A 27,832-nucleotide genomic window follows, 5' to 3' on the forward strand; every position below is an offset into this window, starting at 1 on the left:
CACATCTTGTTTGTTTCATTTCAAATCCATTGTGGTGGTGTATAGAGCCAAAAATGTTAGAATTGTGTCCATGTCTCAATATTTATGGACCTGACTGTACCTTTTGATCATCTAACAATGGTGTTTGCTTTGTTGATCAGTGTTCGTCTTTTGATGTTATTAACACTTTCATTATGGCAGAATGTAAACATATGCAATGCAAACATTAACTGAGTATGTTGCCCTTGCTTGTAAAACATGTTCAGTTAGTATTTCTGAATTAATGTGACAGTATGTACCAGTGTGTCTGTCACCAAAAAATAACAATTTGCCACTTCTGAGGTCTTGTAAAATCTCAGCTTTACAGTATGTTGGGAAACCTATTTAATATGATGCAGAGAGTTGTATAATCTTTAGTAATTACTAAAGGAACATTTTAAGTTTAACACCATGAAGTGTGTCCGAGTGCACATGCTTTTTTGTGCATTCTAGGGCAGCACATTAATTTCAGTGGGTTGTCCTATGTGCGTAAAACGTGCAAAAAAAGTGCAGGCACCATTTTTAATTTTTCACCGCCCCAAACTGCATTGTACTGCAGTACCAAGCATTTTGGATAGCACGAAAGCTAGATGCATGGGGATGCCATTAAGAATTGCACACAATTCTGCACCTCACCTAGAGTGAACGAGCTCCCAATCTTACTAGCCTTGATGGAGTCCACTTCTAGTAGGTACGTGTGACACACCTTCATTGAGCTATGCCTGCGGGGTGTGTGTGTCTGACAGCTTCTCACCATTCAAATGTTTAATAGTAACTCTAAGGACTTTTGCAAAGCCAAGTTCTAGCTTCATAGAGAATTGATATAATTGCATCTCTCACCTCTCAAAAAAACTGTTACTAGGTATAACCTACTTCTTGCTGAAAATTTAAAACCACTTTGAAGTATATCTAAACCCGAGAACAAAATGTAATGTATTGCAGATTCCCAGCCCTTACAAGTGGTGAATATGTTTCTATTTCAGGCTTTTCTTCGCCTTATTCTTACCTGTTTGATCCTGCCAGTAATACACTTCCTGTCTTGGATGATAAGGTCTACTCACCGTACTGTATTTGTCGTCCTGGGACAGGAAGTGGTAAAACTAAAGAACACGTGCCCTGCTTGCTCCCCATACTACAAGGGAAGGTGTTGTGTAGTTCTAGAGGTGAGCGTGGCAGGGCTGATATGCCAGCTTTAGATAAGACAGTGGAGTGTACAGAACAGCACTGGATTTCTGGTAGGATCAATGGGTGTTTTTTCTCTCAGTGGTATTATTTAACTGACTACAGGGAAATAAATAAGAGAAGTTTACAATTTGGTTTAATGTGTACATTATGTAAACTCCAAGGAGTTCTGTCCCAATATATATTTTTAGGAAGGACAATATATGAATTTACTCTTTAAGGTTTGCAAGGTATCCAGTGTGTGAAATTTTGATTTTTTTTGGAGTTTTTCAGCATAAATGACAAATTATTGTCTCAATTTGTAGTTTAAAAAGTGTTTTTCTGTGTACGCATTTTTTTTTTTTTTTTAGGATTAATTTTTTGCTTCTAAAAAAAAAAATTATTATTTTTTTTTTTAGTTAAAATATATTTTAAACAATTGAGTAAACAAAAATGGAGTGTAAAAAGTGATTGATGTGATTATTATTATTATTATTACCATCAGAATGATCTGGATAAGTTCTCCAAAGGTATCAATCGGTTTACGCGAGAAGACCCAACTTTCAGAGTGCACTTTGATAATGAGAACAAGGAAACCATTGTTTCTGGCATGGGAGAGCTGCACCTGGAGATCTATGCTCAGGTAATCCAACAATTAACTGCTTATATAATCGTAAACTGCATTTTGTGCAATCCGTGATGTAACCCTTAGCAATATTTACATTCTGAACACCACAAATGAAATTTTACACTGATCTGTGAAATACCTAAATAATTCTCAGTTCGGTAAATACTTTTAAAATATCCCCCTAAAATACAATGAGACAATTCATGTTGTTTAGTAAATAGAAGAAAAGACCATATAGTAAACTTAATTACATGAGGGTCACACTGATTGGTATGAGGAGTGGATGATACTTACTGCTAGATGTTGTGATACAGAAAGATGACTGCATGCCAATCTTCTGCAAGAGAATTTTTTATTTTTTTTTGCTAAATCCAAACAACTTTTATTGTCAAGATAATAAAGAAAATGGAACAGTACTTGCAGAATCCACAATGACATTACTACAACAGGATTACATATAAATGGAACAATGTGGATACGCAGATCCCATAATGGACAGAATAACAGAAATAGTAATCAAACAAAACAGAGGCCACAAGGATCAAAAGCTTTCTTGACAATACCTTACTTTTTCTTTTTTTACCTTGTATTCCTTCCTGTCCAGATGTAAACATAAATGGAGGAAAGGAACAAAGCCCAAAACATGCCTTCAAACAATAAAAATAACCACATCAACAACAACATCTGGTTCACCTGAGACATCTCATCAGAAAAAATGGGGGATGCACATGATCTCCCCTAAGGGGAGGAGTGGAGCTACACACCTGATATAAAATATCACACCTGCAAAAGTCGGTCCGCTATCAATTGAGAAGGGGCAAGCCCAGGTGTATCCAGCCAACCCTGCCATACCTGCTGGAACATACGATAAGCATTGCGATGTTGCTATGTGAGTTTTTCCCGTGGGAGTAAAGAATTCGCATAATCTATCCATTGCTTACTAGTCGGCAAAACCGACGATAACCAGTACCTTGGTATCAACTTCCTAGCTAGATATAAAAGTCTAGGTACCATAACATACACTCATGGTTGGAACAGTTCTTGGTCCAGTGCCCCCAGCAGACATTGCAAGGGATCCTGGGGAACAGTATAATGCGATACTAGAGAAATAAACTGGCGAACCTTACTCAAATATCTATAACTTGGGGTAGCGCCAGAGCATATGAATGAAATCGCCCTGTTGGACCCTACACCTCAGACAATCAGGTGAATCACGTCTGCCCCACGGATACAGTTGCACAGGGGTCCTATATGGTCGATGGAGAATAAACAATTGAGACAATTTATGAGAGGGAGAAAGAGAAATCACCGGAACAGATTCCAGGACATCATCCCAGACCTCTCCAGCAAACTCTCCAACATCCCGGAACCACTGCGCCCTGCTCCGGAGACTAGCTTGTACTGTGGACAACAGCTGGGAGTATACACGAGAAATCATGCCCTTCTTATGGGTTGCCTGAGTTATATCCTTAAGAAAAACTGAGTCTGTCAGTTTGAGATTAGAGAGCGAAGACTGAGCCTGTACCGCATGGCGTAGCTTTAGATATCGATAAAAATGCTTATGTGTAAATATAAATTTCATTTGCAGTTGTGCAAAGGATTGCCCCCGAATACAGCTGAGATATGAATTTCAGGCCACGATCCCTCCAGTTGTGAAAACCCTTCAGTTTAGCCAGTTCTATATATTTCGGATTGTTCCACAAGGGAGTACAGGAAAGAAATCCAGTAATATGAAAGGATGCTTTTACCATACTCCAGATGCGCCTCAAGAGATCCACGGTTTGAGCCGTGGATTGAAGGAACGGTAGAGTAATCTCAAGATGAGAAATGATGGAAATGGTGGAATTGGGAAGAGAAATCAAACTTATAATGGGATCAGTATTATCAAGTGAATCCCAGCCAACCAGTTGCTGCAATTGGGCCGCCAGAAAATAAAGTCTAGGCTCAGGAACCGCCAGCCCCCCCCCGACTCCTTACCATATTGCAACGTGGACAATTTTATCCTAGCCACCTGTTTTTTCCAAATACGACTCCTAAACTGGGTCTCTATGTGATGAAACCATTTCTTAGGTATCCATATGGGAGAATTAAATTGACCCTACCCACCACCGACAGAGGGAGTTTGCACCAACCGTTACACTTCAATTTTTGCTGCTGGAGTAGAGGTAAAAGATTAAGAGAAATATACTGTTTACTATCAGGAGAGACTACCACCCCCAAATACTTAAATGTAGACTCTGCTTGGATGTGTTGTGCCCAGGCCGGGAGATCTACAGGCTCCACAAGCATCAACACCGATTTATGCCAATTAATTTTAAAGCCGGAAATCTACCAAAATGTTCAATAAGGGACATAACAGCATCTAAGGATGTGGAAGTATTGCCCAAATATAACATTGTGTCATCCGCATAAAGATATCTTTTCCAAGAGACCACCCCTTGTAAAAGCAACAATGGCCGGAGATTGTTGCACCAAAATCGCCAAAGGTTCTAATGCCAAAGCGAACAATAGGGGTGAGAGAGGGCAGCCCTTTCTCGTCCTCCTCTGCAGCCTGAATGAATCTGACAAATCCCCGTTAACCTGGATTCGGGCACTAGGGTCCGCATAGAGAAGACGCACCCAACTAATGAACTTGAAACCAAAGCTGAATCTAGACAATGCTTCCCATAGATAAGGCCATTCCACACTATCAAATGCCTTGGCCGCTTCCAAAGATAAAATTGCCCTCCCCCCTGGATTATCCACCGGAATCTGCAAATTAAAAAAAAATCTGCAAATATTATTAGCCGTTGCTCTAGAAGGAATAAACCCCGACTGGTCCTTTATGTACGATATTACCAAAAGTAGAGTTACCCTTTAAGGGTGGTGTTTGAACCACCACTGTGGGGATTGCATTCTTACTACTGACAGCCAATGTAAGGGGCTTATTTGGCATTGACCCCTGATGTATTGGTTTTAGTATGGGTTCCTCTGGGGTATAAAACTGCTCTAGCTCTTCCACTGAATAAGTATACTGCAGATTGTTATTACAAACTTTAGATAAGACTTTGAATTAAGATAACCAAAATAGGCTTCTTGGTCAAATCCTCTTTATTTAACTAGTTCAGCATTAGAGCAATTTTCTTAAATATTTTTTTGCACACATGTAATAATCTTCATATTTTGCTATAACATTACTTCAACCACCAGAACATTATATATTTTATGAAAGTAGAAACCCTTAAGAATAAAAACATGATAATTGCAATTATGTATGTTACATTTTATTTGCAGAACTGTTTATCAAAAGCATATTTTCAGGGAAAAAATGTAGTAAAAGGATTTTTTTAGTGCAAACACAAATAATATAATACTCGTTTTTTGGTAAAATATTAAAGATGAGGTTGTGTTGAATAAATGGATACCAAACTTGTTAAGTCTTAAAATTGTGTGCACCTATAATATCGTAAAATAAAATTATGGTATGTAAAAATGTATATAGTTTACACTTTAAGAATCTTTACAGCTCATCAGTTTAGAGTTAAATGTACACTCTTGTGCTAGAATTATTATTGCTCTCACTCCAGCATTCAATGGGACACCTTACGTGTAGTACAGTCGCAGTTTATATACACGTGTGCACCTTGAGCGTGTGTTTGCATAAGTGTGTGGGGAAATTAGAGTTATAGTTTCTTTTATTAATTTTTTTTTTACTTTATTGCTTTCACATAGCAGTTAAACCCCAACGTCTGCCCTTCACAGAATCTAACCGAGCAGAGCTATAATCTGTTAGATTTTCCCCTGGCTGTACTAGGCTGGAAATAGAAGCTCTGAAACCAGAAGTGACTAAATCATCATCACTTCCAGTTTCTTTTAGTACAGAGGAGATTGAGGCATGGATGTGCCACGGTCTATTCCCGCTCTCTATCCTGAAGTGGCTGGATGGTATCCAGGGCTCAGCTTGTGCTTAGTGGTTCACTCATTTGGATGTATGTAGTACGTCCAAAGAGCTCAACTAGTTGTTGTTTTTTTTTTTTTTTTTCTTTTTTATTGCTCCCTTTTCGTTTACATTTTTGTATTGTTTCCATAGAGAATGGAGAGAGAATATACCTGTCCTTGCACTATGGGCAAACCAAAAGTTGCGTTTAGGGAGACTGTCAACCAAAGAGTGCCGTAAGTATAAATTCCTTATATCATATCCAGTCTCCTGGAGTGCCATCCTTTTAGTTTTCTTCTGAATTGCTTTTTGGGAGCCGTTTCTGGTTTTTTATTTTTAAACCTTCTGTTGGATTCCATGTGACTTCCATTTGGAATGGAATCATTTCCTGTAATGCAGAGTTTTGTCAGTGTATTACATTGTACTAAATATCGCATACATCTGTAAAAGCAGTACATAAGGGTTCCCTTGCGCTATAACAGTTGTTTTTTTTGATCAGACATGTTTTGTAGCTGGGCCATACTTGTATATTACCAGATGTGTTTCATGGCTAAATCTAAAGGCCCATTTTCCAATTTTTTTTTGTCATGTAACCACATCTACAATTTGAGATATTTCCTATCTAAGCAGATGTTAAGTTAAAAGAATCATGTCTGAGCGATACTATTTGGCCCAAATATGGGCATTTCCTTCAATTGTAGGCAGAATTTGACTTTTTAGATAACCACTTTTCTACCACATCCATTTTTCAGGTTTTGCGTACATGTTAAAAAGCACATTTTAGGCCTAAAAGACAAAAAAAAACCAAACATTTTATATTTTCTCAAAGCAGATACTCTGGAGGATAATAGCCTTTTTTATGTCACAAGATATTGGAGCACATGTTCATGACATGCAGATTTCCAGTGAAAAAATACACTGAAGTTAATTTTAGAACACACAAGCACAATGCATTAGCCATATTTTTGTAAATGTCAAGTTTGTTTGCATCTGTCTGTGAAATGTTGACAAAACTGTGGTGCCCAAAATTGTTTATAGGCAATACTTATAAAGCCTTTTGTAGGTTATCAGTTTAGGGTTCTCTTTATGGAGTCTATAAACGCCTGATGTACTCCCTGCTGTCCACTGAAGTTAATGGAGCACAGATTTGCCTTTGGATGTGTTCAGGCAGCTTTAGAGCTGCCCAAATCACTTCCACTGGAGAAAGGCCATCTCTGGCTGAACAAATTTAAAGAAGAACTCCGGGATAGGCAAACAAAATTACCCATTAGTACCCCCCCCCACCTACACAAAACCTTAAACCATTGATAAAATATTGAAAATCCTTACCATTTAGGAGTAGGGTCTAATTGAATTTCATGACCTCGTCTCTGTAATTCAAAAGATAACAGCATATGCTCTGCCAAGGAGCAGGTGTAACAACAGGGAGTACATCATAACCTCTCCTCTATCTCTGCAGTAAAAGGAAACTACAGTTCTCATCAACCGCAGGGAATTGAAGTGAATGTGGGTTGGTAACACTGTGCATGTACATGTTGAATGAGTCTGAGAGTCTTGGTCTGCCCACCACTGCAAGTGGGGCTGAATTGGATCACTGCTTCCTGGAGGAAGAACTATAGTGGAGATGTGGCAAGACCAGTGGCTTGGGGAATTGGAGGCATAGCAGCCACCTGTATTACAGGAAACCAAAGAGAATTAATACTTTGATTTGAAAATGAATAGACTATTTCAGAGCAGCAACTGAGTGAACCAGAATATGGATGACATATTCAGTGAAGGTAGGAAATCAGCAACAATGACATGTAAAGATGTTTTTGTCTGGAGCTCTGCCTTAAACACAGTCCTGCCTGCAATAGCAGCTGGAAGAGTGTTCAAAATCTCATTTAGAAATGGTACTGGGAGACAAGTGGCTAACGTGCTCCTATTAGCAACCTGAGCTATTCAATCTAATAAAATAATACATACAGAGGTGAAAACTGCATGTCAAAACTATCAGCCAAAGTTCCTAACTGTTCTGTAAAAGTTGTGTTTGGCTGTACCCCTCCTGTCTCCTAAAGTGGTAGTAAACCTGCTAGTTACAAAAAAAAAAAAAAAACACTTTTGCCCTGCAAGGAAATGTCATCATATGCTAGTATGCATCTCTTACTGGCACATTATGTAAAACTTACCTTATAACGAAGCCCGGAGCTCTGCTTTAAACACAGTCCTGGCTGCAATAGCAGCAGGAAGAGTGTTCTAAAATTCCATTCCAACATGGGCTATTCAATCTAATAAAAAATACATACAGAGGTGAAAGCTGCATGTCAAAACAATCAGCCTAAGTTCCTGTCACCGCTGACAGGGCTTCCATCTTCACCCAGTTTTTCTTACAGGTTCATGGGCTCTAGAGGCTTAAATGGCCAAACCAGGGTTACGTCACTCCCACATATACGTGGGAGTCCCTTTTTATGGCACACAGCTCCGAAGGAACGGCATTTATTATAAATGCTTATACATTGGCCCATTTCCTAAAACTTTACTCTGCAGCAGAGCTCCCGACTCCTGAATCTCTTTCGAATTCTCGGGGCTAGTCGACTAGTGAGTCTTGAGTTGAGTCTACTGATCGTTTTGGTATGTGTTTTTTTTTCATTGTAGGCAACCTCCATTTATATATTTTATTAACAATATGCTTGGTTTAAATTGCTCAAATTTTTTTTTTTTTTACTAGTTCACTTTGAAGAGAGCCTGACCTGGCCTAAACATTTTAAGAAAGGACAGCATTGATGTGTGGCCACCTTGCCTACAAGTTTTTGTGTTAGTCTTCGAATTGGAGCCCCTGGAATCCAGTCAAGACTATGCATTCCCCCCTCTTGACTCTTGTCAAATGCCAGAGATTCTACTACCCACTGAAGTTCAGGAACTTGACAGTTAAATGGTAGAGGTGGGTCTCTAACTTTAAAAATGTATTGGACAAGGTCAGGTTCACTTCAACACAGGAATGTACATCATCTAACCAGCTTTTTTTAGATTGTTTAAAAAAAAAAAAAAAAAAAAACACATTTACTTTTAATCTGTACATACCTGAGTAACCATTTCATGGATAAGTAAACTGTAATGAAATTCCAGCGCGGTGTCATCTCTCATCTGCAAACAAACTCGGCTGTTAACAGTTTAACAAAGTTTACATTTATAGGACCAACATAAAAGTAAGGGGTACTTTAAGGGCTTGTTCACACTATACATGTGCAGTGGTGTGCAGAAAAATGAAGTTCAACATTGTATGAACAGGACATAGAACAATAGTTTTACGTGTGCCTTGTTACCACCATACACGTGTGGTGGTGTACCGAAAAACGTAGCTCAATGGACATGGTGTTAACAAAGTGTAAAGGATTTGTGATCCGTGTAATTATGTATTTTGTAGTAAATATTTGTGAACAGAGCATTTTTAGTAACATTGAAGAGCTGTTGCAAAACTCAGTTTTGACAAAAATGCCTGATGGCTTGGGCCTTGTTCACACCATGCTTGCAGAAAAACCGATGGAAAAAAACGTGCAGATTTCACTTAAAGAGACCTGAATTTACATCACCGTTTGCATGCTTGTTTCAGTGAGTTTTATACATCTTGCAGATTCCTGCGCAGAAAAAATCTGCACGTGATACTATTATTGTGGTGTGAACAGGAGACATAGAGAACAATTGTTTTCTGTGTGCCCCTGCAGAATGCACGCAGAAAGACTGTCTCTGCACCATAATGTAAATGAGGTCTTATTCAACAATTTCCTTCAGTCTTTAACACTTTGCTTGCTTGATATACAGTGGATGTGGTACATACCTGTTGCTCAACCTTCTTAATGACTGTCATCGAATATAATGTCCCTTCTGTTGCATTTTTCCACTTGACGAAACCAGCAGCAGCTATCCCCAGATTCCTTACAGGCTCCATATCTGGTGCTACATTGCCAAACTTATCTGCAAGTAAATTAGTCAGATAAACTTGTTTGTGTTCATTTCTATATCACAGGCACATGAGGACATAAAACGGAAAATACGATTCAACATTTAGTACATTCAGAAATAAAAGGCAGCTGTGTTCTATCCAAATCCACGTTTTTATGTAAAAGTCAGGCTTGGCACTGCCCTCCTCAACCTCCAAAGCCCACCATAGAGAGATCGAAATTCATCTGGTTCAGCAGGAACCTGCTGTATATTGAGCTATCTGTGGGCAAGCTTGTTGTTCTGAAGTCGATCTATTGATCGATTTCATTATTGCCAGCCTGCCCATAGATGAATCAATATCCAGCAGGTTCCTGATGAGCTGGACAAATTATGATCTTTCTATGGTGGGCTTTGGAGGTTGAAGAGGGCAGTGCCAAGCCTGACTTATACAATGATCAAAATTTGGCCATCTATGGCTGGCTTTAACTTCCTCTTAGTTGATCCTCTTATGTAATAGCCTCATTGACCAATAAGGATAGAAGTCTGACAGTCTGGAGCAAATTGTGACCTTTAGGACGCATGTACACTTTGTGCGGTGACCTGCAATTTTCTGCACTGGATGAACACAGGTCACATAGAAAGCAGCTCTGCCTCATTCACATAGCATTGCTGGTGTGATGTATGGTGCAGAAAGATGCAGAATTCCATGCTGAACTGGATGGCACTGCATGTTACTGCAACACAATGTATTGCTGTGCAGTGACATAAATGAAGTGACACGTAGTTGGGGAATAAAAGGAAAAAACAAGCAGCACAATGTGCTGCTCCCTGCCAGGGCTAGCACTTCCCAAGCTTGCATGGTACAAATTCTGTATTTTACCCTGCAGGCTAGTGTGAACATAGCCCTACAGGTAAATAATGGAAGTTGTATTTATCATCAGCTGCTAATATCACTGGATCTGCTGCTCATTTTAACTTTCATTTTCTCTGGAGACATCCTGCTTGGGTATGTTTAATTTTTTATTTAGGTTAAATTGTTAGGTGTATTTTATGTATTTTAAAGAAAAATATTTTAAAGAAATACCTGGAAGCTCTTCAGCTACTAGCGGTTGTTTATTGTTTATCATTCTTGTGTAAAATTCAAGGTCCTTAGTTGCTGTAGAATTCCGTGGCTTGGTTTGTAAGGTAAATTTGACATCAGGAGGGCAGCTCTTGTCGCTGTAATACAATACCTCTGCAGTGCTCTTGATTTCAGGTTCCTGCAAAGATAAGAAAATAAATGAGTTCTATGGTCTCAACACACACTTTCCTTTTAGAAGTTCAGCATTGTTATAACAATACACACAATATTTATTTTTTGCAAATCCAATATACAGTAGATATAAAAAGTCTACACACCCCTGTTTAAAATGTCAGGTTTTTGTAATGTAAAAAAATGAGACAAAGATAAATCATTTCAGAACTTTTTCTACCTTTAATGTAACCTATAAACTGTACATCTCAGTTGAACAACAAACTGAAATCTTTTAGGTGGAGGGGAGTAAAAATAAAAAACTAAAATAATATGGTTGCATAAGTGTGCACACCCTTAAACTAATTCTTTGTTGAAGCACCATTTGATTTTATTACAGCACTCAGTCTTTTTGGGTATGAGTCTATCAGGCATGGCACATCTTGACTTGGTAATATTTGCCCACTCTTTCTTGCAAAAACACTCCAAATCTGTCAGATTGCGATGGCATCTCCTGTGCACAGCCCTCTGCAGATCATCCCACAGGTTTGGGCTATGGCTAGGCCATTCCAAAACTTTAACCACTTGCCCTCCTGAGAATTTGCTCCTCTTCCTGACCAGGCCACTTTTTGCGTTACGGCGCTGCGTTACTTTAATTGACAATTGCGCGGTCATATAATGCTGCACCCAAATGAAATTTGCTTCCTTTTTTTTTTACCACGAATTGAGCTTTCTTTCAGTAGTATTTGAACGCCTGTGCATTTTTTTATTTTTTGCGCTATAAAAAAAAACAAAACAATTTTTGAGAAAAAAAAACAATATTTTGGACTTTTTGCTATTAAACTTGTACAGTAAAAAAATTAATAAAATCTAATTACGTTATAAATGTAGGCCAAAATGTATTCTGCGACATGTCTTTGCTAAAAAAAATCCCAATACGTGTAAATTAATTGGTTTACATGAAAGTTATAGCATTTACAAATTGCGGTATAGATATTGGGATTTTTTTTTTCTACTAGTAATGGCGGTGATCAGCGACTTTTAGCGGGACTTTGGCAGACATTCTGACACTGGGGGGGAACTAACTTGGTGTCACTGACATCCCCAGTGACACCAATAGAGTGATCAGTGCTAAAAATAAAAGCACTGAGACTGGACTAATGGCACTGGGCAGGAAGGGGTTAATGTGAGGGGCGATCAAAGGGATAACTATGTGCTGGGAGTGTTTTACTAGGGGTCAGGGGATGTGTGCTTTACTGTAAGCACAGTGATCGGGGTGGCTGTGCTATGCACAGCCACCCTGAGCAGTGTGCTCCAGCTGACAGAAAGGAAGACTGTTTATAAACAAAACAGTCTTCCACCCCGTCGGTGAGTGTCAGTAATCACCGGGCACCGGTGTGTAATTACCCTCCGGGACCCGGTGATTTACATCCGCTGCCGCAAATGGCGGCGCAGGTAGGGCACGTGCGTGCCCTTTACCTGGAAATGCAAAATCACGTGTATGTGTATCTATGTATGTATGTGTGTGTGTATGTATATAGATAGATAGATAGATATAATCTCACAATTAACAACTCATGAGTGCATCAGGATTTTGTTTTGTTTTTTTCTTTAATTGGTAGTTGATTAGTCTTTACTAAAATAACTGTGGTCAGAGCTTGGACATATAGGCACCATGATTCAGATGTGTTTAGGGCAGTCTAATACCTAATACAGCCGTGGTTAGTCATAATTCGGCAATAGACACAATTGTGCTTAATAACCACTTCCCACCTGCCCTGTGTTCCTTTAGAAGGTTCGGAACACCCAGGGGGCAAGAAGGATCAGCGATAATGTGACTGGCTGCCACAGTGGGTCACATGATGAGGAGCTGGTCTTGCTGGCTCCCAGTTGTTAGTGGGTACCGGGATCTGTCTTTTGGCAGCTCAGTCTCTGTGCTGGTAGCATGCAGTGAGCACTCTGTCAGCACAGAAGCATTGGTCGCCCAGTGATCCATATGTGTGACGTGTTAAAGCCCACCCTTTTGCTGCACATGTGTGTTACATGGGCGGCAACAGGTTAATTAAAGCAATACATGGACAAACACAACATGCAAAGTGCAATAGCTCATAGTAATAGCTAGATTTCAGTTTACTGGCAACAGGGGTAAAACTACAGCCAGCCATACTGCTTTGTCAGTGACCAGCGTTCTGATCACCGCCATACCAGTGTCCTGATCACTACCACACTAATGTCCGCAGAGCCAGTGTCCCTGATTGCAGTGATGCCAGACCACTATCCACCAGCACCAGTGTCCTGATTACAGCCACACCAGTGTCGACAGTACAGTTTCACCAGAACCTCAACGCCATGTCCAGAAAATGTACACAAGCGAGGAGACATTCCAGAGTCTGAGCATTAAAGGTGAGAGTAGCGGTGAACTCTCACTGTGAGACTCAGATTCTAAACATGAACCAGTGGACAGCAACGATTCAGAAATTGATTCAGAGGGGTAAAGGGTTTCAACAAAAATATTGGGGCATTCTAACAAGCAGCAGGCAATCACTAGCAGTGCAATACATCCCTGAGAAGTTGCGAACACCAGCAGTGCTGTACACCCGATTAAAAGGCCAAGTACAAGTAGTGGCGTGTCACATCAGCCACAAGGATTAGGGCCCTTACTGGTGTCCCAGAGGCGCTTTTAAATCCTGTGTGGCTACCTTCAAATTCAGCAACACCTCGTTTACAGCAAATTCAGGCAGAAAGCCCAAATTTTATACCCATTCATTTTTTTAAATGTATTTTTCACAGAATAATACAATTCTGGACCAATGCAATCTTTATGCCCTGAGGTATATCACCAAAAATCCCAGCTCTATTTATGCCTGTCCATATGAGCGGAAACCTATCAGCGAACAACTTCAAGTGTTTTATTTCCTCCCACTAAATGTGGGACTCACAAACAAAAAAATGAACTGCAGTCCTATTGGTTCACACACCCCATTCACCATATGCCACTCTATTCCTCCATTATGTCAGCACCTGCTGCAATTTCTATACGTCAGTGACAATTTCCTGTGCTGTCTCCAAAGTTACCCCGAATATGACAAACTTTTTAAAATTGGACCACTGATCAACTATTTTAACCAAATGTTTTTTTAAGTGTATAGCCCTGACAAATATATGTGTTGATGAGTCCCTCATTTTATAGGCATGCTGGGCATCAAACAATACAATGCAATCATAAAGTATCTAGACCCCCTTCAATTTTGTTATGTTGCAGCCTGATACTACAGTACAGTTGTTTAAATTCAGTTTTTTTCATTAATCTACACTCAGTACTCGATAATGAAAAAGTGAAATCAGAATTTTAGAAATATCTGTGAAGTTATAAAGAAACCACTTTTATTACAGCTTTGAGTCTTTTTGGGTATGACGCATCAAGCTTTGCACACCTGGATTGGGGGATTTTTGGCCATTTTTTGCAAATCCTCTCATGCTCAGTCAGGTTGTATCAGGGACTGTCAGTTTAGAGCCATTTTTAGGTCTCTCCAGAGATGTTCAATAGGGTTCAAGTCAGGGCTGTGGCTGGGTCACCCTAGGACAGAGAGTTGTCCCTAAGCCACTCCTGTGTTGTCTTAGCTGTGTGTTTAGGTTCTTTGTCAAGTTGGAAGGTGAACCTTCAGCCCACTCTGAGGTCCTGAGTGCTGTGGAAAAGGTTTAAGCCTAGATCGGTGGAGGGTTGCAGTGATGGTTGTACTCCTGGAACTGTGTCCCGTCTCCATGCAGGTTCTCTGGAACGCAATCAGAGTGACCATTGGGTTCTTGGTCACCTCTCTTACGAAGACCCATCTCACCCCATTGCTCAGTTTGACTGGTGACCAGCTCTTGGAAGAGACCTGGTTGTGCCAAACATCTTCCATTTAAGAATTATGAGGCCATTTTGCTCTTGGGAACCTCCAGTGCAGCAAAAATAATTTTGTAGCCTTCCCCAGATCGGTGCCTCTTAACAAGCCTGTCTTTGAGCTCTGCAGGCAGTGGTTTTTGCTCTGATACCATATGCATTTTCAGCTATGAGACCTTTGAGAAAGAGGTGTGTGCCTTTCCAAATCTTCCCCAATCAATTTAATGTACCACAGGTGGACTCCAATCAAGGTGCAGAAACATCTCATCAAGTGTTATTGCTAAGGGTCTGAATGCTCATACCAATGTTATATTTCAGTTTCTCCTTTTTCATACATTTGAAGACATTTCTAAAATTCTGTTTTCACTTTGTCATTATGTGGTACGGAGTGTAGATTAATGAGAAAAATTAATGTAAGCAACTGTAGTATCAGGCTACAACATAACAAAGTTGAAGCAAGTGAAGGGGTCTAAATACTTTATGAATGCACTGTATATCCCAAGTAATTGGACTAGATACGGGGTGAAGTTATACAAACTTTGTGAGAGGGCCAAAGGGTATTTTGATAACTTCCAGGTTTATGATGGAAAAGAACACTAGCTGTGCCCCCTTGATGCCCAACCTATATGGTGACCAGTAGTGAACTTTTGTGGGACCTTGTATCACCCCCTATTCCATCAAGGGTGCCAGCGCTATGTGGACAACTTTTACACCTGTCTGCATCTTTTTGCCACCTTTATCTGCAGCAAACTGTAGCCTCTGCTAAAATTTGATCCAATCAGAAGGGCTGTGTGTTAGAAATATCTTATTGGCAACTTTGCGTTAAAAGAAATTACATTTTCATATTTATTTTCCACATTTTCCAAAAACGTGTGGCAAAGAAACTACATTTCCATAAGACTTGCTATAGCTTTTAGAAAATACTTAGGGGTAAGTACTTTCCAAAATGTGGTCATGTTATAGGTGTTTCCACTGTCCTGGTGCTCTAGGGCCTTCAAAAATGTGATAGGTAGTCAGGAAATTAGGTGTTCCTTAAGATGCTCTTCGGATGTTGGGCCCCTCCTATGCATCTAGGCTATGAAAAAGTCTAACACATGTGGTATCCCCAAGCTTGTAAGAAGTAGTAGAATGTATTTCAGGGCATAATTCTAAGTATGTTTATGCTGTATGTTAGAAATATGCTTTAAATTGACAACTTGACAAATACATTTTCGTTTTCTTTCAAAATTTTACAAAAGATTTGTGGCAAAAAAATTACATTTTCAAAAGACTCTGTCTGCTTCTTAGAAAATGCATTGGAGTGTTTGCTTTCCAAAATGTGATCATTTTGTGGGTGCTTGCACCTCCAAAAATGTGATAGGAAATTAGATGTGTAATTTAAACCAAACTCTGGAATGCTTGAATGTGCTTATTGGATGTTGGGCCCCTCTATGCGGCTAGACTGAGAAAACGTCTCACACATGTGGTATCCCCATACTCAGGAGAAGTAGCAGAATGTGTATTGAGGTGTATTTCTAAGTATGCCTATTCTGTGTGCTAGAAATATATTACAAATTGATAATTCTGTGTAAAAAAAAAAAATAATTTTCATTTTCTTTCCACATTTTCCAAATACTTGTGGTAAAAAAAATGCCATTTCCAAAAGCTCATTATGCCTCTTGATAAATACCTTGGGGTGTTTTCTTTCGAAAATATGGTCACTGTGTGTGTGTTTCCACTATCCTGGTGCTCCAGGGACTACAGAGATGTGATAGGTAGTCAGGAAATAAATGTGTAATTTATGCCCCTAGAGTTCCTGAAGGTGCTCTTTGGTTTTTTTGGCCCCTCTATGTGGCTAGGCTGTAAAAATGTCTCACACGTGGTATTACCATACTTGTTAGGAGTAGCACAATGTGTATTTGAGTGCAATTGTAAGTATGTTTATGCTGTGTGTGATATTTAAAGAGATTGTCAAGCAATTGTTCAAACATGTTATACTTACCTGCTGTGTGCAATTGTTTTGCAGAAAACGTGTCTTGTGTCCCCCGTCAGTGTTCTCAGCTTCTCCACACAGCACTGCTTAGCCCCCCCCCCTGCTCACAATATTTGATTGGCTACAGCAGAAGCAAATAGCAATACTTATCTGAGCCCGATCTTGATCCAGTGCTTTGCCTGAAAGTATCATTTAGGGAGGGGGAGGCTGGGGGGAGCTGATTGTAGAAGGTTTTTTACCATAATGCAAGAATGCATTAAGGTAAAAAACCTTTAGCCTTTAGAACCACTTTAGCTTCTTAAAATGACAACTTAGTGAAAAAAAATTACTTTTATCAATTTCTAAAGAACTTTGGAAAAAAATTACAACTTCAAAAACTCACAATGCCTCTTACCAAGTAACTCAGTATCTGCTTTCCAAAAAGGAGTCATTTTGGTGGTATTTGTACTGACCTTACATTTTAGGGCCTCTAGAAATGAGGCAGTAAGAACGAAGGATTGGTCAATCCTTGAAATATAAATATTTGTGCCGTTTTACATTATGTTCTGTGTTTGTGCTTAACTGTAAGCACACTGCTTTGCACGCCCCTTACCCGGAAATGCAAAATCACATATATACATGTGATTTTGCGCACAGCTGCCACCCTGTAGCAGTATTTCTGCTATGGGGCCGAGCTGAAGCAGTTAAAGTTTTTCTTTTTTTTTCCCCTTTCCCAAAATTTTTGGTATTTTTTCATCTATCTATCAAAAAAAAAAAACCTCAGTGGTGATAAGATACTGCCAAAAGAAAGCTCCACATGTTTAAAAAAAAAAGAAAAAAGACAAAATCATTTGGGCAGAGTGTTGAATGGTTGAGTAATAGTATTTCTAAGTGTGACAGTGCTGAAAAATGGCTTGGATTGGAAAGGGGTGAAACAGTCTAGACTTAAATTTGTTTAACAAACAAGCACAGTATTGCTAGTCTAAAATAAACATGCACATACCTTATTTAGAGTATCTTTTATGGAAAATGTCAGGTGATATTTATTACCCACTCCAGCAATGCTCTGTAAAATAAATCGAACATCCTGATTATCTCAAACACACACACTATCTTCAAAACCCTCCTTTTAATTTTTTCTACATTTAAATTCCATTACGTTCTTTTGGGATCTGAATAGTTAGGCAGGCCATAAATGATGCTATTTTCACAGGTGGAAGGAAAGAATATTGCTCAAGTCCCCCATCAACACAGTCAGTGTTGATGAGGGAATCCCTCCCACTGCACTATTGCTGTAGCTGCCAGCAGTAATTGCATGTAAATATCCGACAGGCTGGTTGTACCCTAGTCAAATGATGGATCAACTTTGTTACAACCAACCTGCCCATTGATGGATCTGAATCTTGGAAGTCCCTGCTGAACCAGCCAGATCTATGGTCAGTTTTAGGAGTACCTTAACAAAAGTAAATTTAATACTTTTCTTTTTGCATTTCAGTGACCAAAGTGTTAAAAAATGCTAAAAAGAGACAAATGTCACTTTAGTTCCTTGAAGGATAATAATCAGGGGTTCATGAGCACATATTCACTTATCTTAGTAATTTTTGTTAGGGACCTACCGGTATTTTAAAATCTGCTCCTAAAATCTTAATAAAAATAGAGGTATCAATTGTATATGTTTGTCACTTACCACGATCTAGGTGCCTCAGCAAGTGTGGGTAATATGTAAAACAATGAGAGTACCAACAGTGAGGTATATACGTACAGAGAAAACTAGTTTAATAGAACTAGCCAAAGATTATCTCAGACCTCTAGAAGGTGCTACAATCCATTAAATGCCAGTTTCACTCCAGACAGCTATAGGAATGGTCAGTAACTGTTAATTTTGTCAGGTTTCTGATAAACTGGTAGAAATTTGCTCAGTGGATGGGATGTCGACAAAAGTTGATCTAATAATTGAATCGACTTTTGTTGAATGAACCTACTGGAAAATGTTTGGCCAAATAGTGGCTGCATCCAATCAGATGCAGCCGCTATTCAGGTATTTTCGACAGCCAACTGAGTCAGCTGTCAAAATACAATATCCACAGTAGAAGATTTGTCCATACTCACTGTGTTTCTGGGATGAAGGGATCTGTCAGTGCATGGCCAGCTTAGGGCTCTCATGGGGGCATATCATAATTGCAGAAATCAGACTTTTCCTTTTTTTTCTTTAACCAGCAAAAAGGTCTGTGTGGGATGGGCAGTTTACTTCAAGTGCATTCAAAATTCAATTCCACAATACTCAGGTTTACTAGTTCAGAAACTGTAGTATATTTCATATCTGCTTCTAATGACTTTAATAATGGCTTATGCATACTGTAAAAAATGCAGACATACTTCTGTGCCTGGGATTCACAGGTGTTGTGCACTGCCTATGCAAATCAGTGACCAGATGTGACTGTACACAGGTAAACCCAGGTCTGAGCATATACATGCTTACAGGTACAGATATACGCCCCAGGATGCAGACCACCTACATCCAGAGGTGTACATCCATACCTACATGTATGTATACCTGCATTCATGGACTGATTCACATATGGGTTTCCCAATGATTAGCTGCGGGTGGCAGCCCAATTGAAAGTAGAGGGAGGCTGAAGCTCTTGCATGAAATTGTGACCGATCATATGCAATTGCTCATGGAATGACTAATCTGTGATAATTGGACCTGGACACGGTCTCAGATAATTGCTCCATGAGTATTTACATTTGAACGGTCATGTTTAGCTGTGGGATCTATCAGCCCCCCCCCCCCCATTACTTTCTTTGGGGCTGCTGCCCGCAGCTAATCGCCTGGAACCCACTCTAGATCTCCAGAATGTATTTGGTAGCAGCCCCATTTGCAAGTGTGAATGGGGCCTACAAGAACAATTCCAGGCAAATCATGAAATCTTCTGATAATGCTTTCAAGGCAGCTATGTTAAAATCTCAAATGTTACTCACTTTATCCTAATCTCAGTGCTATGCAAACCACTGCAGCCAAGTTACAAATGTCTTAATACGGACTATCTGAGCCAGCTTTCTGTATATTAGAGACGTAATAAAAACATACAGTGGTTGCATTTGGTGCATCATCCTCCTAATAAAGACAAGTAAGATAGAGAGGGTTCCCATATCAGCAGATATCTGACAAAAGCTATGTTTGAATGAAAGGCTAAAGCGTTAGGAAGGTAGGTGTGTTTACTGCATGTGTTTCTTGGCTTAATTTTGGCCATGACCTTTTAGGTAACTCTGGAATTATGTACCCACTCTAATCCATAGGATTGCCAACATAGGGATATACAGCTGTTTATCAATGCACCTCATGAATCTTTCTGCATATGTCTGGCCTTTTTTGACATCTCTTTATATAATAAGCCTGTGTTTTTGGTTTGGGGATCTGAATGCAGGTGTATTGCTTTCAATTAGGGACATGCACACAAGTGCGTAAACATACTCTCTCTACGTTCAGATCTGTACCGGAAAATATGCATCTGAGGACATACATTATACCTGCATAAGTGTGTAAATGCATGTATATGCGTATACATAGATGCAAAAAGTGTATCCTTAGATTGAAAACCAAGCAGAACTAAAGGGTTATGCAAATTTTACACATTTAAACACGTCCTTGAGCATTTTAACACATCTAAATGCAAACATTTTACTGTTTGTTTACGCAGGAACATTTGCGACACTAAAACCATGCTTATATGATCAGTAAAACTCTTACAGCCATGTGCACAGTCTTAAGGCTTACACGCACAGCCACAAAAAAGCACTGTTTTCATTCCTACCATTTTTTTATTGGATCTGAATGCAGTTTTTTTTTTTCTTTGGGCCCATGCACTCCGTTCACAAAGATTAGTAAATGTAAGCTGTATTCAGATTTGTAAACTGTGGGCACACCTTAGCTAGAGAACTGCATCAGCTTGCTTAGAAATGGCCAGGGCACAAATGACAGTGATACTGCAAGTAACCACACCTTTTGCCGATATCAAAATGTATGTAATCTTGTTGTCTTGGCATTCATCAGTTTCCTAAAATCCAACCTTCCTCTATGGGAGTAGGAGAATCTCTTTTCTTTACATAAAGGTATAATCTATTGCACTCAGTCTTTTCTTAGTATGTACAATTTAAAGTAATTGCTGGTTTTGTATTTCATTGCCAAGGCCACACACTATAAACAGTGGATATTTGATTCAGCTCTGTTATGCTCACCTCTTTGCTTGCACTTGTCACCTGTTGCCGTTCAAAAAGTTGGTGCGGAGTCCCCATCTTGTAGTTGATGTAGTTCTCTGCTACATTTGCTGCTCTCGAGGCTGGGTAGTGTGAAGAGTTAATAGGCTCCATGTTGCTTGCAGGACAGCGATATGATACAATGAGCTTGTAATGTTCTCACACACGCACACTTGAATTTCCTACCTTGTAAAGAATGAGATTGCAAAACCACTGCCAGGATTTGTGTTGCAGGCTGTGACCAGGAAGTGCTGACATCACGGGGAGGAGCAAGGATCCCTGTGAATGGAAATTGAACTTTGAACTGTTGTAAATTGCCTGGAAATTAGATGCTGACACTCTGAATTCTGAAGCTTTTTAAATATTCATTCTGTATTTAAAGTATAACAGTAATTAACAAGAAAACAAGCCTCACAGAATTCTTTTTACTGTCACAACACTGTTAAGGAGAAATCATTTGTGGCACAGCAAATTTGGATTTCTAAATGCAATTAACATTGTAAAACAAATGTAAATTTGTATGGCTTAAGGCTCCTGTCATTGTTCTAAAGCACCTGTTTATGCCCATCTTGCACATCTGGCAATACAAATCCTATATAACACACTCAGGGTTGTCACAGTATATGGCCGCATGCATATGCGTATAACACACTCAGGGTTGTCACAGTATATGGCCGCATGCATATGCGTATAACACACTCAGGGTTGTCACAGTATATGGCCGCATGCATATGCATATATTTACAAATACTGTGTAATCAAAACTAGTACATGCATTGTAAGAAATGTATATGCAGATTTAGATTTATTCATATAATCACTCCTTATTATGGCGAAATTATAGCAAGCTGCTAGTATTGGAGCCTTCATGTGCTTTAGTTGATTAAAAACATACAGCTTTACAAAGGGGATAAAAACAGAACAGAAAGGGCAAAATGTTATCACACAGGGACAGTTTCTTACAAGGCTCCCCCGTTGTATAACACCCACCAGACTCAGCGAGACCTTCAAACGGATCCGCTTGGGGCTGGTCGGTTCAGAGGGTCACTTCTCCAAGTCGGCTTGCCGGGACAACCCATCCGCGTTGGCGTTTTGCTTCCCCGGTCGGTACTGGATTGTAAAGTTATAGGGTTGGAGGGCCAAGCTCCACCGCAGCAGACGACCATTGTCCCCAGAGACCCGGTTTAGCCATACCAGGGGGTTTTGATCAGTGAGTACAGTGAAGGAGCGCCTGTACAGGTAGGGCTGCAATTTCTTGAGGGCCCATACCAAGGCAAGACACTCTTTCTCCACAGCAGTGTAGGCTACCTCCCGGGGTAACAACTTTCTACTTAGGTAGGCACTGGATGGTCATTCCCGTCGTCCCCGATTTAGCACAGAACAGCGCCCCAATCCAAAGGTGGAGGCATCGGTGTAAACACAAAACCGTTTGGAAGGGTCAGGAGCAGCCAAAACGGGAGCATGGATCAGATCATGTTTGAGCTTTTGGAATGCCGTTTCACACTCTGGGACCACACAACCTGTCGGGGCAGATTCTCTGAAAGGTAGCCGGGGCATTTTTCATCCCAAACGGCATGACCCTGGACTGGTACAAGCCGAAAGGGGTGATGAATGCCGACTTTGGTAACGCGTCCACATCCAGTGGAATCTGCCAGTACCCCTTGCAGAGATCGATAGTGGTAAGAAAATTACCTCTGGCCATCCGGTCCAGCAGCTCATTTATCCGGGGCATGGGGTATGCATCGGTCACGGTCCGGTTATTGAGCCTGCAGTAGTCCAGACAGAACCGGATGGTTCCATCCTTCTTGGGTACCAGGACTACTGGGAAGGCCCAGGGACTGTCAGAGGGTTCTATCACACCTAAATCTAACATTTTCTTAATCTCTCTTCTCATCCCTTCTCTGATGGACTCGGGCACTCGGTAGGCCGCCTGCTTCAGGGGGGCCTGACCCTACGTGTCTACCCGGTGGCCAGTTGTGGTGGTGTAACCGGGCAGAGACGAGAACAGCCCTTGGTGCTCTTGGAGCAGTTGGCGTGCCTGTTCCTGGGTCTTGGGAGGCAGCCGTGTGCTAATATCTACATCCGCTACACTCAGCTGGGACTGTCCGTCCCCCGGCAGAAGAAGCGTTTCTGAGTCATCGGTAGCCGGAGCGCAAATAGCAGCTACACTATCCTCCTGTCGCTCGATGAACGGTTTCAGCATATTCACATGGAAGGTTCGCTGGATCCTTCCATCCGAACAGCGAGCTACAATGTACGTGGTATCACAGAGTTGCCCCAACACTTGGTATGGGCCCTGCCAGGCAGCCTGTAATTTGTCATGCCTGAATGGTTTCAAGGCCAACATTTTCTGTCCTAAGTGAAACGTTCGGTCTCGGCCACTGTTTCTGTCTGCTCTGGGCGGCCTCAAGGTTGTCTCGTACTAAGGTCGTCAACTGTTGTAGCCTCTCCCTGAGCTCCAGCACATAGGCCACCACCGAGGTCCCCTCCTCGGCCACTGCTCCCTCCCAGTGTTCGCGTAGGAGATCCAGGGATCCCCGAACCCTCCGGCTGCACAGCAGCTCGAAGGGAGAGAACCCAGTGGACTCCTGCGGTACCTCTCTGTAGGCGAACAGGAGGTGGGGAAGATGCCGCTCCCAGTCCTTATGGGACATGGTGAACGTTCAGAGGAGCTGTTTCAGCGTACCGTTAAACTGTTCGCAGAGCCCATTGGTCTGGGGGTGGTAGGGAGAGCTGTACAGCGGTCTGATCCCACACAACTTCCAAAGTTGTTGGGTAAGCTCGGTCATGAACTGCGTGCCTTGGTCGGTCAGGATCTCCCGCGGAAATCCTACCCGAGTAAAGATCTGCAGCAGGGCTTGAGCAACTGTTTCTGCCTGCACATCTCTCAGCGCTATGGCCTCCGGGTACAGGGTGGCGTAGTCGACAATGGTCAAGATATACTTCTTGCCTGTGGGACTAGGCCGTTTCAGGGGCCTCACTAGGTCCACGGCGATACGACTGAAAGGTTCCCCGACTATGGGTAGGGGCCTCAGTGGCCCTGGGCCTGTCTCCCTGCTTCCCTACCTTCTGGCAGACCTCACAGGACCGACAGTAGTCCCGAACGTCCCCCGATAGTCCTGGCCAGAAGAAACTCTGGGTTAAGCGATGCAGGGTCCGTCGCTTGCCCAAATGCCCAGCAAGGGGAATATCATGCGCAATCTGGAGGAGGTCACGCCGATACTTCCTCAGTACTACCATCTGCCGGTGAGCTATTTGGGCAGCGCCCACCCCTGCTCCCCCGTGGACCCTGTACAACTTGCCCTGGTCCCACTCATACCTCACATCTACCAATCCCCCAGGATCACTTCCAGCCCTCTGTCTATAGGGGTCTAAGGTCCGGTCCCTGGCGGTTTCTTTAGCGAAATCAGCGGGGGAATCCCAGGTCAGGGCAGGGACAAGCTCAGCAGGGGGTGGGTACGCGACTCTTACCGGAACCTCGGCAGGTGGAGCGGCAGCATGCTTTCTAGCTTGGTCGCGAGTGGTGACTGGATGAGCTTCAGCAGGGGTCTCGGTGCCAAATGTGAAGACCAGGACTCCCAGATTATTTCCAAGGAGCACCTCAGCTGGCAAGTTCTGCATTACTCCAATTTCAACGTCCCTGGCCCCGGCCCCCCAATCCAGATGAAGCCTTGCTGTAGGAATCCGGTAGACATGGCCTCCCACTACCCATACGGCCACAGACTGCCCGGTCTTGGCCCAGTCTGCTACCAGTTGGGGTTAGACTAGGGCAGTGGTCGGCAAGCCGCGGCTCGCGAGCCACATGCGGCTCTTTACACGCTTTAATGCGGCTCTTGTGTGCCGGGCGCCCGCTCCCCTCCCTCCTCTCGGGCGGCAGGGACTCTGCAGCGTGATCCAAAAAAAAAACAGCCAGGGCAGCGCGCTCAAATGCAATGATTGGCCAGTCTCTCTGCCACTCACATCCTGATAGCCAGTGATTGGCTGTCAGGATGTGTGTAGGCGGGGCAGCGTGACGAACGTGAGAGGAGCTAGGCTCCTCTCACAGTCCGCCCTGAAGACCGGAACGGCGCGGGAACACGTCGAGAGGAACGCGCGGAGCAAAGGTAAGTGAATTGACACAGGGGGGACTTGGCTTACTACTTGCTACTTACTTACTACTACTATATGAGTGATGAATTAATATGGGGGATGAATTACTATAGGGGGGATGAATTACTATATGGGGGATGAATTACTATGGGGGATGAATTACTATATGGGGGATGAATTACTATAAAAACTTATTGAAACTAAAAACCGTGTACCATCCTATGTATTTTCAGTTTTAAAAATGTGGCTCTCAAAATAAATTTCAATCGTGGTTTTGGCGAGATTTGGCTCAGTTGAAAAAAAAGGTTGCCCACCACTGGACTAGGGTGAGTGTGGCCCCAGTGTCCCGTAATTCTTGGGCCTGACGGCCGTTAACATGGACAACCTGTTGGGGATGTCGGCGATTGTCCGGGGTGGCAGCCTGGAGAGGGTTAGCCTCATGAAAGACCCCGATGTCCTCATCCTCGGTTGCAAAATTCCTCCATGAAGAGGCGGTGTCACTCGGGTGGTCCTGTAGGGAGTAGGCAGAGGCTCGGCCATAGGGAGTGGTGGGTTGGTTGGAAGTGCCCCGAGGGGGTTGGCTGCTCAGGGGCCTTGGTGGATTCATGGGGGCAATAAATGCGGATGTGCCCTGTTTGGTTGCAGCCATAACAGCGTGGGCCAGACCGCTTTGGGTCAGAAGGTGTGGGTGGTCTGAGGCATTCTCGGGTGACCGGAGTGGGCACCACTGGTTGTGGACGAGGTGCAGGCAGAATGGCGGGCTCGGTTAGCCTCCTGTTGTTGTCCTGGTACCCATCTGCCCAGCAACTAACATCGGCTAAAGTTAGGGGGTGTTTGTCCCAGACCCAATGTCCAACATCCCCTGGAAGTCCATTGTAAAACTGCTCCAGTAACAGCAGTTGTAACAGTTCCTCTAGCTTGGTGATCTGACACCCTCGGACCCAGCTGTGGGCAGCGTGTTGTAACTGATGTCCCCATTCAGTGAAGGTGTCCTGGGGTTTCTTCTTGAGTGTCCGGAACTTTAAGTGGTACGCCTCTGGGGTGAGAGCGTAGCGGGTCAGCAAGTGTTCCTTAACAAAATCATAATCCAAGCAGTAGCTGTCGGGTACAGTCCTGAATGCGTCTGCAGCTCAACAGGTTAGCTTGCTGCTCAAAATGGTGACCCGGTCTTGGGCTGCCACTCCATTGATGGTGCACAACCATTCAAAGTCCTGAAGAAAGCTGTCAATGTCCCCATCCGCCTCCGAGAAAGTTTTAAAAGCAGCGTAGGGAATTTTCTTTGGTCCGGTTGCAGTCTGGAGAAGGCGGGAGGTAATCCTCTCCCAGACCGAGTCCTCGGTTGATGACCGGGAGTGACTAAGCCGCAGTTGGGTGGCATCATCCAGGGCCTTGGAAATCTATTCGGAGGTGGGAGCGCTGCCAAACAGAGCCAAACCCCACTCCACCTCTTGTAAATCAGAATGGCATAGGGGACTCCGTACGGTGCTAAGTGGGCCTGGTGTTTCAGGGGCCGATGAGCTGCTCTGTTCCTCCAACTCCTCCTGTGAAACAGAGTTCCCTTCTGGCAGAGCAGTGTTCGCTTTAAGCGTAGTGGAGTGTGCATCAGGTGAAGTGGGGTGCACATCCGCTTGGTCCAGGGCCATAATCTCGTCCAACAGTTCCTCTCTGGTCTTGAAGCCAGCGATACCTCCCCGAGGGACAAGCAGGCTTTGGAGGGCTGGCTTTCGGAGGTCCCGTATATCCATCTGGCTGAGCAGGGACGTCTCCGTGAAAAAGATGGGGTCCCGGTTGGTGGTTTGGACTTTCTCTGCAATGAGGAAAGATCCCACCGCTGCCAACCAATTGTGGCAGAACCATTCCACCTGGGCTTCCTCGTGCAGAGCAGTGCGTCTCACCCAATGGTCCCCTTTTCCAGCAAGTCTTCCAGCACTCTCCCAAGGCAGGTATTATAGCTAAAAAAAAAACACTCCCTTCCCTGCTCTCCCAAACCATGAGTCGGAACTTCGTGTAGGGTGAAAATGAATGACTCTTTATTAAACACAGCTCAGTATATACAACTTCACCCCCACCCCCACCAGACAGCCTGGCACCAGGTTTTCCCCACCCACAACAAAACCTACAACCAAACAATACAGTAGGAACTCTATAGAAGTGAAAGACTACAAGGTCACATTTCCCTAAACAAACAGTGTAGAATGTCTGTGAAACATATACAGCTTTACAAAGGGGATAAAAACAGAACAGAAAGGGCAAAATGTTATCACACAGGGACAGTTCCTCACACCCTGAAAAAGATAGTAACCAGCTTAAAAAGTCCTGTCTTCCATTAGTTCCCATTGAGCTAGCCTATGTGTGTAAAAGGGGCACATAATAGTTTGTGGGGTCATTATTTTTAGTTTTATTGTTTTTCTTCCATTAATAGAAATGAGTGAAAATGAGTACTGAATCTAGAGAAGCCATTGAAGCAAAGTAACTAGCATTTTCAGAACTAGGCCAGCTGCAGCAGTCTTATATATACTTTTACTTATTTCTCGCACAGAAGAATATTTTTTTTATACATGTATCAGGTTGGACTTATCCCAGGAATCTGGTAGCTAATAAACCTAAAAAATATAGCTGCGCCCCATCAGGGTGAATCTGAATTATATAGCATTAAACTCCAACATGGGGAACTGTGGAGAAAATATCAAATAACAAAATGACTCCAACTGTTTGAAAGAGGTGTAATTAAACCTTTCCAACAGCTGCAACAAGATATTACAAAATATATGCTTAGATAT

General features: G+C 42.2%; 2 protein-coding genes across 2 annotated transcripts in view; one reads left to right on the forward strand and one right to left on the reverse strand.

Annotated features, from left to right (window-relative positions):
• The window catches only part of GFM1 (G elongation factor mitochondrial 1), a 65,037-nt gene that overhangs the window by 20,508 nt on the left and 16,697 nt on the right, over window positions 1-27,832 (forward strand). Inside the window, exons 12-13 of the mRNA XM_089675420.1 lie at window positions 1,685-1,822; window positions 5,877-5,959. Coding sequence (XP_089531546.1) covers window positions 1,685-1,822; window positions 5,877-5,959 — 221 coding nt within the window. The remainder of the gene's footprint in view (window positions 1-1,684; window positions 1,823-5,876; window positions 5,960-27,832) is intronic.
• On the reverse strand, window positions 4,880-21,217 carry LXN (latexin). Its single transcript, XM_089675421.1, has 6 exons — window positions 20,946-21,217; window positions 17,710-17,772; window positions 10,726-10,900; window positions 9,538-9,674; window positions 8,784-8,846; window positions 4,880-6,111 (listed from the first exon to the last, which is right to left on the reverse strand). The coding sequence occupies exons 1-6, from the start codon at window positions 21,075-21,077 to the stop codon at window positions 6,010-6,012; spliced, it is 672 nt and encodes a 223-aa protein (XP_089531547.1). The 5' UTR covers window positions 21,078-21,217; the 3' UTR covers window positions 4,880-6,009.

This window comes from Staurois parvus, unplaced genomic scaffold, assembly GCF_062004578.1.
Source record: "Staurois parvus isolate SC_StPar_1 unplaced genomic scaffold, SC_StPar_1.0 ptg000155l, whole genome shotgun sequence".
Classification (NCBI taxonomy): Eukaryota; Metazoa; Chordata; class Amphibia; order Anura; family Ranidae; genus Staurois; species Staurois parvus.